This window comes from Conger conger, chromosome 2, assembly GCF_963514075.1.
Source record: "Conger conger chromosome 2, fConCon1.1, whole genome shotgun sequence".
In the NCBI taxonomy this organism is placed as follows: Eukaryota; Metazoa; Chordata; class Actinopteri; order Anguilliformes; family Congridae; genus Conger; species Conger conger.
Window position 1 is genome coordinate 39,482,947 of NC_083761.1, and position 16,005 is coordinate 39,498,951.

General features: G+C 39.5%; 1 protein-coding gene across 1 annotated transcript in view; it reads left to right on the forward strand.

Moving 5' to 3' along the window:
• Positions 1-16,005, forward strand: part of LOC133115434 (hexokinase-1) — a 129,618-nt gene that overhangs the window by 44,087 nt on the left and 69,526 nt on the right. Inside the window, exons 6-8 of the mRNA XM_061225351.1 lie at positions 4,483-4,582; positions 14,406-14,589; positions 14,863-15,018. Of these exons, the coding sequence (XP_061081335.1) occupies positions 4,483-4,582; positions 14,406-14,589; positions 14,863-15,018 (440 nt within the window). The remainder of the gene's footprint in view (positions 1-4,482; positions 4,583-14,405; positions 14,590-14,862; positions 15,019-16,005) is intronic.

The following is a 16,005-nucleotide window of genomic DNA, read 5'->3' on the forward strand; positions in this document are numbered from 1 at the left end:
CAAGGCGATGAGTATCGGTTTTGAATTTTGGATTGGTGGTTTTATTACCAAGAGATCTCTGGGTAGGCAGACGGATGGAGATACTGGAATGCTGCAGCTCAAAATGAGATCAATTATTTAGATAACTTCTTCCCAGAAATGTTGAGTTGGTGGGCAGAGCCAGGTAAAGTGGAGGTAATTGTCTGGTGTGTTTAGAGTGCAGTGTGAGCATGCAGCGTGAGTCTGTGTCCCATCCCATCTTGTGCTGAGTGATATGTGCTCTGTGGATTACCTTGTACTGTATTAGTTGGCAGTAAATGACAGGTCTTTTTCCCATGCTTTGATTGAGATGGAAATTGTTGAGTCTATGGTGGATATTAGTTTATATAAATTAAGAAATAATTGTTCTTGGGTTGGAGATTTTTCAGATTTCTTCTACTAGTGGGGGAGAGTAAATTGTTATTTGATATATTGATTTTAGATTTTAGAACAGACTTTAATTGGAGGTATTGGAGGTATTGTTCTTTCCCGATGTTGAACTTCTGGACCAAATTCTGTAAAGTAATGAATTAATTATTCTGGAAATAATGGTGGAGGTGTGTGATACAGCTTTGTTTCCATGTGTTGAAGATAAGTGGTTTTTTGTTGAGCAGAAAGTCAGGGTTGTGCCATATTGGAGTGTATTTACAGGGTTTCATTGTAGATTTGAAGATTTTGTTGATTTTCCACCAGGCTGTCAGGGTTGTTGAAATGACAGTGTTATTAAAGCAATTGTAGTGTTTTATTGTGTTGTTGAGAAATGGTAAATCAGAGACTGAGATGTCTCTACATTGTGATTGTTCTATTTCTAACCATGAGTTGTTCTGTTGGTTTGGGTGAATCCAATTGATGATATATTGTTGTCGATTTGCCAGATAATAATTCTGAATATTTGGGGCTTCTAATCCTCCTTGAGTTTTGTGTTTCTGCAATGTGACCAATTTGAATCAAGGTGTTTCATTTTTCCAGTAGAATTTTCTTGTTATGGAGTTTAGTGAATTAAACCATTTAGTGGTGGGCTGGGTCAGAGTCATTGTGAAGAGGTAATTAATTTGGGGTAATATGATCATTTTTACAGTAGCTATTCTGCCAATTAATGAGAGGGGTAAGTTTATCCAGCGGCTTAAGTCATCTTCTGTTGTTTTTATTAATGGCGTGAAGTTTAGGTGAAACAATTCTGACAGTCTGGCAGAAATGTTTAGGCCTAGATACTTAACGTTACTAGTGGGAATGGGGAGGGGTGGGTTTTAAGCTGCAGCATTCCAGTCATCACCATATATGGGTAGAATTGTAGATTCTGTCCAATTTATAGCATAGTCGGAAATGTTGGACAGGGAATTAATGAGCTTGATGGTTTCTTGTAGATACAGCAACACATCATCCGCATATAGACTAATCTTGTGGTGAGTGTTGAGGGTTTGGATTCCCTTGATGTTGATGTTTTGATGTATTGCTGCGGCAAGGGGTTTGATGAATAGAGCAAAAAGTAATGGAGAGAGTGGGAATCTTTGCCTAGTACCCCTGATAATCTGTGCTCTTATACCATTAGTAAGAAACTGTAGCCATTGGTGAACTATACAGAATTCTTATTCAGTGAATGAACAGAACCAAATTTGTGGAGCATTCCAAATATGAACTTCCAGTTTACTCTATCAAAAGCTTTTTCTGCATCTAATGATACATGGATGGATTAATGATAAGTTAACGGTTTCCATTCTGGTGGCTAGTGCTTTAATTTTTAGGTCTATGTTGATGAGTGATAGGGGGCTTTATCAGGTTTCAGTAGTACTGAGATGAGGGTTGTGTTCATGTGAGGAGGAATTGTTGAGTTATGTTTAATATTAAGGACCATTCTAAAAAATAGTTGTGAGATTTTCAGCAGGAAAGCCATCAGGTCCTGGAGCTTTATTGTTTGGCATCTTATTGAGTGCTGTATGGAGTTCATTGGGTGTTAATGGTGTGTCAAGTTCGTCTGCTTGTTCTTTATTAAGTTGGGATAATTCTATGTTATGTTAATGAGGAAGGTGTTAATATCTATTGAGCCAGGTTCCTTGTCATGGGTGTAAATTAACTTTATGACTGGTATAGTTGATTTCTCTTTGTTTCATTTGAGTTGGTTTGCCAGATATTTTCCTGATTTGTTATTGTGTTCAAAATTATCATTATGATTCTTTGTATCAGGAATTTTTTTTTTTTTGTTTATGATATTGTTTATAACTGTGCTTTAGTTTCTGTTAGTTCTTTCTGGGCTTGCTCTGTGGGGTTTTTAGCATACGTGTAAATGGTAAAGTGGTAAATGGTTGGCATTTTATATAGCGCCTTTATCCAAAGCGCTGTACAATTAATGCTTCTCATTCACCCATTCATACACACACTCACACACCAACGGCGATTGGCTGCCATGCAAGGCGCCGACCAGCTCGTCAGGAGCATTTGGGGGTTAGGTGTCTTGCTCAGGGACACTTCGACACAGCCCAGGCGGGGGATCGAACCGGCAACCCTCCGACTGCCAGACAACTGCTCTTACTGCCTGAGCCATGTCGCACCCATGACACGCCCACGTGTCATTCAGTCATTCTTTTTTTTTTTAGTTCCTGTTTTTTCTTGTATGATGAGTATAATAGAATTCTTCCCCTAATACCACCTTTGCAGTTTCCCAAAGTAGAGTAGATGAGATTTCCAGAGAATCGTTTATTCCCAATGAAGGATGCCAACTCTCTCAAAATTTTATTGAATTCAAGATTCAATAAGCAAAGAAGTGTTAAATCTCCATCTGGTGATGGGTTGTTTGAGTTGCTTGGTGTTTAAATTAAATGATACAGGGGCATGATCACTAATTATGATGTGAGGAATTTTGGAATTTGAAATATCGGTTATAATTGCCTCAGCAAGATTATGGGGTCAGCAAGCTAACCTAAGCTCTAACACTGGGTTTTCCATACAACAAAGCCGACTTGCTTTAAATTGGGGTATATCACTGTTATGACCTGCTCTAAGGTCAGGCTGTGACAGGGTAAATGATAGGGGGATGGAGTGTAGAATGGGGAGGGGGAACCAAACTAACACTGCAGACCAATGAGTAACAGTCCTGTCTGCCTAAACAAATCTAAATAACCCTCAGCTAGTCTTCGAAGGTTTACTGGGCTCGAAGTAGCATATAGCCAACCCCCAATGGAGATCAAGTCACCTCCCAGGATCGCCTTCAAAATTAAGAGAGGAAACTAACAAATACGGCCAGCAGAGGAGCAAATCAAAGTCACAGGGTGGCTGAACAAGGTCAAGCACGAGTGAGGCACTGGGGCGAACAGATCAAAAAGGGCTGGGCAGGAATCATAGTCTTAAAGGATGCAAGTGTCAAAACAAAGGAGGCAATGGTCATACTCGGGATCTGAACAGTGAACAAAGCAAAAGGGCTAGGCGAGAGTCGAGGGTCAAACAAAAATACAGTCATACACAAGTCAAAATCCAAAACTAAATCCAACTGTCCAAAGTCACAACCGTAAAAGGGTCGTAGAGATAGTGTACCCCGATCTGTAGGATTGGTGGCCTTTTTCAAAGGAACAAATCCATCCTAGATACACAACTACAAGCACAAAAGCTTACGACAGGGGTCGTAACAATCACCATAGTAACTTATGCTGCATAGCTAACCTGGTTGAGGGCAGGTTATGTTTAGGCTATCGGATTGAAACAAGCACCGCCCTTTGCCCGTAGAGCTTGGGTGTCACTATGTGCAAGCATCTTGAACCCATTATCTACTAATGAATGTTAGTATCTACTTCACTTAATTTTGAGTCCCATAATTCTTGAGTTGAAGAATACATACAGCCCCCCTGTGACCCTGTTCAGGATAAGTGGGTTAAGATAATGGATGGATGGATGGATTATGATGCTGTATGTTATTATTTATTACCTGATATAAAAGTGATAATCTATCACATAATCAATAATTTTGTGCATGTTTCTGCATGCCCCTGCATTTCAACATAATGGTATAATTTACATTGATTTCAATGAATTTGTTGCATGTAAAACCATAATTATCCACTTGGAATAATCAATTGAGCTTTAATTCCAGATGCTGGCTGATAGGTTTGCTGACTTTATACCACCCTTTTCTGTGAGGAAAGGCTATGGCTATGGTTTAATATATGTAGAAAAACATGTCTCAAGCCAACACTCGCATAAATAATTAAATTGGACACACCCTATTGTTAGTGACATTCCACCCAAAGAACACATCTATCACCACTTGGGTCACCCAAGGCAGAAAAAAGGGAAGAATTGGAAAAAATAACAAACCTACATAGATGTTTGAGTAAAGCACAAGCCCTCATTTACAGGTTCCTGAGATAAACTGGTATCCCTACTAATTGACTAATTGATTGATTTCAGCTTCATTTCAAAGCACAAGTTCATAAAATCTACTTCTGGATATGAGTAAGAATGCTGTGTTTTTTTCAGGACTATGATGCTGACATCATGGCAGTGGTCAATGACACAGTAGGAACCATGATGACCTGTGGGTTTGATGACCAGCGCTGTGAAGTTGGCATCATTATAGGTAACTAGAATCACATTTTCAGGAATTAATGTCATATACACTTACTGAGCACTTTATTAGGACAAGAGCCTCAGTTAATGTTCACATCAACCATCAGAATGGTAACAAAAATGTATTCAAGTGACTTTTACTGTAGAATTTGTTGGTGCCAGACAGGGTGGCTTGAGTATCTCCGAAACTGTTGATCTCCTTGTATTTTCACTCACAACAGTCTCTAGAGTTTACAGAGAATGGTGCGAAAAACAAAAAGCATCCAGTGAGCAGCAGTTCTGTGGGCAGAAACGCCTTAATAATCAGAGAAGTCTGAGGAAAATGGCCAGAGTGGTCAAAGCTGACAGGAAGGTGACAGTAACTAATAACCACACATTATAACAGTGGTATGCAGAAGAGCATCTCTGAACACACAACACGTCAAACCTCTAAGTGGGTAGGCTACAGCAGCAGAAGACTTCATAAGTGTAAGAAGTAAGTGGAATAAATACCTAATAAAGTGCTCGCTGACTGTATAAGTATAACTATTTATTTGTTATGTGTGGCCTTGTAAAATAAAGTACATAATACTGCCTTATTGGGGACAAATGTACAATAGACTATAAGATGCATTGCATGGCAAAGCTGAACTGGGTTGGCTGATAAGGGGTACAATAGGTGGTATGATGAAATCACTATGGTAAACAGTGAAAGTGTAAGCAGACAGCCATGGTGATGATCTTCAGTTTTCCCATGCTATGTAATGGGTATGCAGTGCCTTGAAAATGTATTTATGATTTCCTGTATTACTGCATATTTGTCACAGTGAATGGTTTCAGATCTTAAGACAAAATGTAATATTGGATGAAGGAAACTTAAATACAAAACACATTTTTAATGTACAATAGGTAAGATTTTTGTGTTAAAGCATTGTTACAAGACCATTGCAAATACCTTCCTATCATTGAAAAAGGCTCAATGGCATGTTAACTCAGCCTCTGCCTGTGATTATAGTCCTTAAATTCGGAATTCAAAGTGTACATTTGTCGGGCTGTCACTCTGTATCACAACATTGTATAGCTGTACAACAATTCAAGTTGAAAATTGGTTTTAACTGCCAATGGTGTGGGGGCTTATTCTAATTGTCTGTGTAGCTGTCCAAATTCTACTCCAGACAAGCGATCACTGAAACTCTGTATACTATTGCTTATTTTCCTAGCAAAAACAACATATCTAGTTATAAAACAATACCAGTAGCAACAAGCAGATTAGTTATCGTTAGCTTGATGAATTTACAAATATCCACTTATGATAAAATCTAGGCAATAAGAACATAGTAGCGATTGCACAAGTGTTGTGCTTCAGGTGGATATTTGTATGACTAGTAATAGCTAATTTTCTTGTTACTGGTAGCGAACAGGTATTGTTTTCTAACTAGATAAGCAATAGTATACAGAGTCAGTGATCACTTGTCTGGAGTGCAATATGGGCAGCTACACGTTCCTTTTATCTCTTTAAATGTTCAATCATCTAGCTAAACCTTTATTTCTCTCAAACTTAAGTAAGTTACAGTTACATCGTTCGTGGTAGACTGAGTTATATAGCTAGCTAGTTACGTAGCCAAATAACTAGTGTAATTAATTGATCCTGCATAGGACAAATCTCAAAATCTGATCGGTTCATAGCAGTGATATATTTTCTATATACCACTTCTATATACCACTTCTGATGCTTGTTTACAGTTCTATTTCAAGCCATTCGAGTGAAAATGAAAAGCCGTTAGATGCAAGGCAATGCATGTCAAATCACCTTTGAATAATGTTTCCTAGAATTTGCATGCAAGCAGGGACGGAGAGTTACATGCTGCCTATGCTTCCACGTGATTCAGATATGGGTCGTGATTTGCGAGAGACATTTTTGTGAGAGCTTTAGGGTGACCAAAATGTGGAAACTTGTGGACCGGCAAAAGCAGAGCAGCGCTTCTTCAAAGAATAAAACGAGCAGACCTACGTGACGTGATCCCACTAATGTTGGACAGTTTTTCAGTGTTTGCACACTGGTACAAATAAACATCATTCTTGTTTGCTCACTCATGGTGGCTTGTATTATAACTAGCTAGCAAATTTGTCAGAACAACGTTAGAGTTTACTTAAGTTGCATAGCAACCATATGGCACTACTTACGAGCAGGTGGGAACTACTTCCTTGTAAATTGTTCTTGCAAAAGAAACCGTGAAAAAAAGTTTGAATTGGATTGTGTCTATAATATCAATATTATTCTGTTTGGAAATTTGAAAACATAATTTCCGCTGCCTGGTGGGCTGAACAATAAACTTTCTATATACCACTGTCATTAGTTGTTGCTTAAAGTATAGAGTGTATATTGCTATGATCTCATTCATATGTATGTCTTTCTGGATAAAAGCCTATACAAATGTATTAATATTTGTCCAAAAGTAATTGACCAATTAAACAAATTCATTCAACTACTGTGCATTTTCCAGTCACGGTCACTCAACGATAGTCTCACCCACAAATCACTTTTATTCTCCCTGCTAATTACTTTTAAATTACTTTTTAAAATTACTGTAGGGCACAGGTGCAACAGAATTACAGTACTACACTTCCTGATCATGGAGGAACCTGCTCCGGCAACATTGAACATGAGCAAGTGCCTGATCATTCAAGAGGAAAAGGAGTAAAGGGTGTGTGGTGGTATGATTAGGAGAAGACCACAAAACAGAGAAAGAGGCAGAGGAGCACAAATGCACATGGCTGTCTTCAATGAAGTGAGGGCCACCATTGTGGGCCACCATTGTGGTCCATAGAAACAACCATGGTCTTACAATGGCAGAGCCTGATTAAAAAGTGCAACCTAATGTTGGAAATGGAAAACAGGTGCGCAATTGTGCAATATAGTAATACTTTATGCTATTTCAGTTTACAGTAAATGCATGTTTGAAGTTCATAAAAAATACATGAACTATACTGTGATGTTTTGGTGATTTACAACTGATTCCCCTGCATTGTTGTGTTTTCTGTTTACACTGTGTCACAGTAAAGTTGATTCTCAACAATTTTACAGGAGACTGATTTGGAGACTGATTTCAAGTTACTGTAACAAACATTATTCCCAGGTGCACTCTCCTACTGACAATATATTTAACCATTTTGACTGTCTTTATTTCAAACACTGATAAAGGGACTTTTCATTTTGAAGACACTACTAATTCATTGAAACAATTATTTCATTTAGAAACATGGATTTAAAATGTTGAGTCAGTTATGCGCTTTTGGAGGTGAACCATAAAGTTGTGCAGTATGCATGAAATGGGCCAAAGTGATTTGAAAAACATATCTTTTCTTGCAATCCCTTCCTCCCTATTTCTTATATGCAAACTTAAGACGCCAACTGTATGCCATCAACACAGTATTTGTATATTACAGTTTTTCTCAATTGACTTGTCACAATAAAAACGTCAGTCTCACAACTGTTATAGCTTAAAGTAAACCTGTGCCATAGGCCCTAAAACACTCAAAATAGAACCTCACTGCATCAAAAATAACCAAAGCTGATACCACTGGTTAGATTCCATTAAATCGATATTGTGGTCCAATGCTTATACCACAATATTTTCTTTCTGTTTTTCAAAACTTTACAATGGTGGTATTTATAATACTGCAATCAGATCAAAGGTGAAACAAACAACGGTGATGACACACAAGAAAACATTCTATATTCATGACCAAGTCAAAAACATGAAACATAAAAATATATATGTTACTGTAAATATTGTAATTGTAATTATACTTTATGGCACAGTAATGTACTAACAAATCAACAGTAACTACACTACATGGACAACAGTACATTACAGTAATACTGAAAAAAATACAGTAATACCCCTCATGGGGCATCCATTCTCTCATCTGCTTCAGGTCACATATCTGGATCAACATCACACCTTATGTTTTGTCTCTCAAGGCAAAGAGGGAAAAATCTTCTGGCATGCAGCACCCACCCATGGCAAGCATCAGGTGTTATGTCCTCACAGCCAGCCCTCATCGCAAGCAATGACATCTAGTCTTCCTTCCACCTTCCTTCCAATTTTTCCTTCCATCCTTGGATGAGTGTCAAACCATCTTACTTGTTTGGCCTGGTGAAATATGACATTGTCCCAGACCACTACAGGTCTGGTCTGACCACAGGCCCACAGCACCTGAATGGTTTTGGTGGTGGTAGTACTGTCCATCAGAAAGACTTCTGCCCACTTCCCGACATGTGACCTTCAAAGGACCTTGCAAAATCAATAAGAACCCTCTGCCAAGGACCCCCTGGCTATTTCCATGGGTGTAAAGGTGAGGAACATGGCGAGTTTCGCACCAGCTGACAAGACTGACAGGTTTTTGCTTGCTGTTCCACTTATGCATCAATTCCTGGCCACCAGACATAGCTACACGCCAAAGCCTTCATCCGTACTACACCTGGGTGTCCCTTGTGCACCTCCACCAGCACACGGGGGCGCAGTTTTGGCAAAACAAGGATCCGAATACCCCACATGAGACACTCTTGCTGAATAGTGAGCTCATTCCTCCAGATGAGGAATGGTGACAGACCGCCGTTCACATTTGCGTCGTCCGGAAAAGATCCAATTGCCACCATTTCCACTTTGACTTTGGACAGAAGAGGGTCAGACACAGTATATTTGTGGATGCCAGTTGTTCGACATGGAAAACATCAACAGCGTCGGCCTTGTCTTTGAGCGGCACAAGCAGCGCCAACCGTGAGAACCTGTTGGTGTTGCCGTGGAAAGTAGCTTTTCTGTATTCAATGGTGTAGTTATGAGCTGACAAGACGAGCCGATGATCGCGAGTGGGCAATAATCAGTAAGAAGTACAAATCTCCTACTGTAGAGATAGGCTTCTCTTCATTATTGGGTAGGATGTGCGAAATGACGGCTCCCACACCATAAGGTGATGTGTCACATGCTAGTCTGATGCCAAGCCAAGGGTCATAATGGGTCAGTACATTTTGTGACAGCAGCTGTTCTTAGCCTTCTGAAAAAGCAGAGTCACAGTCCTGTGACCAGTGCCACTGTTTACCCTTCATTAGACCTAGGAAGGAACGTAGTTAACTGATGTTAGTCGGTGCGGGGGCCTCCACAATTGCTCTGACTTTTTCTGGTGACTTGTGGAGCCAAGCTGCGTCGATGCTGTGCCCAAAATATTCCAAGGAATTCTTGAAGAATTTGCAGTTCCCTTTTTGGACAGCGTCCAAGTTGTTTAGCGTCATTTCACCAAGATGTCGTCTAGATAACAATGCACGTTTGATAGCCCCTGCAACACTTGGTCCTTGGCCCTTTGAAACATTGAGGGGGTTGAAGCAATGGCAAAGGGGAGTCTGTTGTACATGAAAAGTCCCTTCTGTGTTGTGATTGTGAGGAGTTTGCGTGATTTTTCTTCTACCTGCATCTGTAAATATGCATGTGCAAGGTCAAGCTTACTGAAGCGTTGGTCTCCAGCAAGAGACGCAAAGAGGTCCTTGATGCGGGGAATTGGATAGTGTTCCACACAGAGGGCAGAGTTAAGCGTCATTTTAAAATCACTGCAAATCCTCACCGCCCCCATCTTAACTACAGGGACTATAGGCATGGACCAATCACTGTACTGAACCGGAAATGACACCCAGTTCTGTCAAGCGTGTCAGTTCAGCATTGCATGCACACTCCCAATGTGTCCTTTCTTACCACAGTTGTGGCATGACTGATCCTTGTAAAAGCAATCTTTTTCGCTATGATTAGTCTTCCCACAACATTTGCATCTGTTCCATGTTTTATTCACTGAGAGTGAGAGAGCGTTTACCTTTAAATTTCTGGTCAGCTGTGTGGACTCATGCCGGTTTCAATGGAGATGGCCGTTTCCAACGCTTTCTGGTAGGTGAGCGTTTGCATGGTGAGCAGCCGTTTTTGTGTTGTGTCATCTTTCAATCCACACATGAACCTATCGCGTCCTGCATCCTGCAAGTGATCTCTGAAATCGCAGTGTTGTTTAACCCTTTAACCCTGCAGCATACTGCACAACAGATTCCCCCACTTCCTGGTTGCGTTTGTGGAAAAAAAAATATATATATATATATTATATGAAAAAATTAGGACACCCCGTTAAAGTTATTCATTAATAAATGATCACATATCGATGTCTAATCTTGTTTTTATTTATCTCTGGAAAAGAAAGTGATCTAATTGCGAGTAAACAACAAAAATGAACCTTGTTTTACTCATTAAACAAAAGACATCAACATAAATGCATATTCTAACTGAAAAAGTTAGGACACCCTACCCCCTAATACCTAGTGTTACCCCCTTTGGCTGAAATAACTTCAGTGAGATGCTTCTTGTAACCATCTACCAGTCTCTGACATCGGTCTGAGGAAAGTTTGCCCCACTCCTCAACGCAGAATTCTTTAACCTGTGAGATGTTTGAGGGGTTTCTTGCATGTGCAGCCCGTTTCAAGTCACCCCACAGCATCTCAATGGGATTAAGATCTGGGCTTTGGCTGGGCCATTCCAGGACTTTCCACTTTTTAGTTTTCAGCCAGTCCTTGGTGGATTTACTGGTATGTTTTGGGTAATTGTCATGTTGCAGGGTCCAGTTCCGCTTCAGCTTTAATTTTTTTTACAGATGGTCTCACATGTTCCTCAAGCACCCGCTGGTACACTGTAGAATTCATGATAGATTCTATGATGGTGAGCTTTTCCTGGAACGCTGTATTTGGTGTGCGCCAAACATGTCCTCTGTTCTGGTGTCCAAATAATTCAATTTTAAACTCATCTGTCCAAAGAACATTATTCCAGAAGTCCTGGTCTTTGTCCATGTTCTCTCTGGCAGACTTCACTCTGGCCTTAATGTTTCTCTTGGGGAGTAAAGGTTTCCTCCTTGCACACCTCCCATGAAAGTTAAACTGGTGCAGTTTCTTTCTGATTGTAGAGGCATGCACTTTCACATCAACAGTCGCCAGAGCCTGCTGTAGGTCCCGTGATGACATTTTAGGGGTTTTGGAGACTTCTTTTAGCATCTTGGGGTCTGCTCTTGGGGTGAACTTGCTTGGACGGCCAGACCTGGGCATGTTGGCAGTTGTTTTGAATGTCCTCCACTTGTAGACTATTTTCCGGACAGTGGAATGGCTGATTTCAAAATCTTTTGAGATCTTTTTAAATCCCTCACCAGACTCATAAGCTGCAACAATCTTCTTTTTGAAGGCCTCAGACAGGTCTTTCGATCTCACCGTGGTGTTCACTCTCACGTCAACAGTCAGGAGCACACCAAACTAAATGTCTGAGGTTTAAATAGGGCAAGCCTCCTTCAAAATGCTGAGTAACAATGTTCTAATCATGTGCACCTGATGTGATACACCTGTGTGTGATTTCAGCCATTTTAGGTGGGAAGAAATGTGGGGGTGTCCTAATTTATTCCTCACCAGAAATTGTATTTTTATTTTATTACATTTTACAGAAAGTTTTAAAAAGGATTTTCTTCAGTTTTACTTCTTTAGTTATATTACTTGAATCTCTCAGTTTTGTTAAAATTGATATTAAATATCCATATGTCTAAAAATGTTTAAAAAACACAATTTTCCATAGGGTGTCCTAATTTTTTCACATGACTGTATATATATATAGCCTGGTTGTAAATACCTACTGGGGAGCTAGTTAATAACACGGCTGGACACTTGGAGTACATTGGTAGAAGAGGGCTTTACTTGGGATGAGCAACTGCACATACAGACATAGCAACACGCCATCTAGTGTTTGGGAATGTAACAACAACATAACATGTGCACATGCATAACAATATGAAATGAGCTACAATGTAATATATTGTGCTAACTGATAAATATACATACTGTTTTAATGAGGTTGACAGAATCAAATGAGAAATGTGTTTTGCAATATGTGCATCAGCATTTACAATTTGTGTGAAAAAAATGAGAAACTGCCAGTGACCTGTGACCAAATGCATTTTTGCTGTGGTGATTTCATGAACTTTAATGTATTGAGACTGACGTTTTTGTTGTGACAAATGTACCAAATCGATTGAGAAAACTGTAAGTTTCATCTTGCTTGCGAGCTTGCATGTTCTTTAAAGTGTAATGAGTAATATTCCAAATCAGCCATTCGGCTATCTAGCTAGCAAGGTATAACTACTTTCAAAAGCCTAACTATAAACGCGAGCTAGTTAACTAGCTGGCATTAACTCTGTCACTACCATTTTCCCATGTTGGTAGAGCCAGCTGGTTAGCCTAGTGAACTCGCTTTGTTGGTGTTTATGACTAGTGTAATAAACTAGCTAAAATAGCTGGTGATTTAGCTGTAAGTTTTCTGTACTGCGACCAAACTGATCTATTTTTGGCTTCCCTTGCTTTACTGTATCCCACACGTTTTCACAAATTGAGTGCTTGTATTCTTTGAACAGACAGTTGTTATGTGTGTGGCTATGTGTTGAGCGACGTAGATAACGCTGCTGAACATAACGGTCTCATGTTAACATAATGTTTTTTATCATGTAGAACATTCAATTAGCAGCAGTCATGAAATGAGAAAGATAATGTATATTTATGAATTACCCACAGAATGAGTTGGGGATTTGTTGGATTTGAGGTATTTTTGCATATGAAAATTTTTTAAGGGTATCGATAACACATAAATACCGCAACGTAGCAATATCAAAAAAAGTTGGCAAGCCTGTTGAGATTGGTTTTGATATTGGTGCGATATTGAGGTTCAAAATGTGCTATTTTGAATAGAAGTGCCAACCAAACGCAAACATAATGGTTAATTGGCTGTTTGAGTAAGTAAGGGGAATTTTTTTTTATTTTTTTTTTTACATGGATGATACCGGGTGTCATTTGTTCTAAAGTGTGACAAATATGCAATAATATAAGAAATCAGGAACAGGGTTAATACTTTAGTATACATAGCTGAGTATACACTCGGTGATCACTTTATTAGGTACACCTGTACACCAGCTTGTTAATGTATATCTAATGAGCCAATCATGTGGCAGCAACCCAATGCATAAAAGCATTCAGATATGGTCTACAGGTTCAGTTGCTGTTCAGAAATAAATATGAAAATGGGGAAGTGACTTTGACCGTGGAATGAATGTTGGTGCCTGATGGAGAGGTTTGAGGGTTGATCTTCTGGGATTTTCACACACACTAGTCTCTAGAGTTTGCAAAGAATGGTGCAAAAAATAAAATACGTGAGCAGCAGTTCTGCAGACAGAAACACCTTGTTAATGACAGACATCAGAGGAGAATGGCTAGACTGGTCAAAGCTGACAGAAAGGTCACAGTAATGCAAATAACCACACATTGGCATGTAGAAGACACACAATCTCTGAACAGACAATGAATCCTAACTGTAAATGGATTGGCTACAGCAGTGGAAGTCTAAAAAATAAGTCTAATAAAAAGCTAATAAAGTGCTCACTGAATGTATACATATATATTTTATATAAATATCATTATCAATGTTGTTTATTATATGCCGCCTTTTGTTTCATTTTTTATTCAGGGTGCCAATATTTCTGGAGCCCACTGTACCTAATAATGGAGTCTCTGAGTGCATATCTATGGCAGGAAGGTGGTTGAGTTAGCATGCTCTGGTATGGGTGTAATGATTATAATAGAAAGGATAGAAAGAACATTTTATGTAATTTGAAGCTGATTCCTCTGACAGGAAGAACATATGACGGTAACCAGTCTGGCCGGGATGCAGTGGCACACATTCTTAGTGTATTACTCTGCAGTGTTCAAAAGGCTGCTGATGATTTAATTTCTGAACAAAACTCAGGTACAGGCACCAACGCATGCTACATGGAGGAACTGAGGCACATGGACTTGGTGGAGGGGGATGAGGGCAGGATGTGCATCAACACTGAATGGGGGGCCTTTGGAGATGATGGCTCTCTGGAGGACATCCGTACTGAGTTTGACAGAGAGATTGACCGAGGCTCCATAAACCCTGGGAAACAGCTGTAAGTCATGGAATCCATTGCACTCATGTGATTCCTCAAACAATGGCCCTGGGAATAATGGTCCAGCTAAATCTGTCCTGTAACTGAATTATCTATCTGACCCAACATTTGACCCATTGCTCACATAATGATGCTGAATCACATGCTTTATACGTTTTAACATGCTTTTAAAAACTGCAGGGTTGGATTCCCTGATTTTGTTCTGTACCTCATTGACTGATGCTGTCAAATATTATATTTATCAAGCTTCATAATGCATTTCTGTGCTTTCAGGTTTGAGAAGATGGCCAGTGGGATGTACATGGGAGAGCTTGTTCGACTCATTCTGGTCAAAATGGCCAAGGAGGGGTTGTTGTTTGAGGGGAGGATCACACCTGAGCTTCTTACAAAAGGGAAGATTGAAACAAAACATGTTTCAGCCATAGAAAAGTGAGTTGTCACCATAGCATACCCCACCATAGCATACTCCAAAAATTGATTAATCTACATACAAGTAGGGTGAGGAACCAAGAACTGGTTCCAAATTAGAACTGAATCCAAAATTCCAAGAAGCAGGTAAGCGATGAGAAATTCAAATTTATGTTCCACTTATCGATTCATAAAAAATAAGTTTTTGGAACTTGAGCCAGTTATTATTAGTGGTGGCTATGACATTGTAGGGATTACTGATACATGGCTTGGGGATGAATACAATATAGAGAGGTATAAAGTTATTAGGAAGGACAGATCTAGTAAGAGAGGTGGGGGTGTGGCTCCATATTGTCGTGAGCCACGGACCCCTTGCCGAGCTCAGACCTCACGTTCCCACGAGCAGTACCCCACGAGGAGGTGTCTTGGGGACGACCTCAAGTACTCCGAATGTCCTGGAGCCCTGGTAAGTTCTACTGAACTTCCAGCCCAGTCTCGAAGTGAAGGGTGTGATGCAAATCTGGTATTCGATGTCCTGTATTCAATGTATTCCTCTAAAGAATCTTTATCACTTATGATTATAGTAAGATATACTTTATTATAATCAATCAAAATAATAGAGTTATACAGATTACAGTGTAAATATCATCTTTTCAGTTTGCTGATCACATGCAAGTTACATATACCCCTTTAGCTCTTTCTAATTTACCTTTCCACCATGATGTTTAAAAGTCAAGGTACACCCCTCAAATACCCATCATCCTCTTTGGCCTTTACCTTATCTTATGGCTCCCCCTTCACGGAGATAAAAGCTACTGAACTTCCATTAATACAATGGGTACGAACACCCCTAAAGTCTACTACTTATTTATATCGTATATAGTATCTTACTAAAAATAAAAGGAAACTTATAATGTATTACTTCTATGTATTACTTTTCCTACTTCTACAAGTAATATAGATTATAATTACCACCCATGCCCTAAATATAGCCATCTCGTTTTCTGT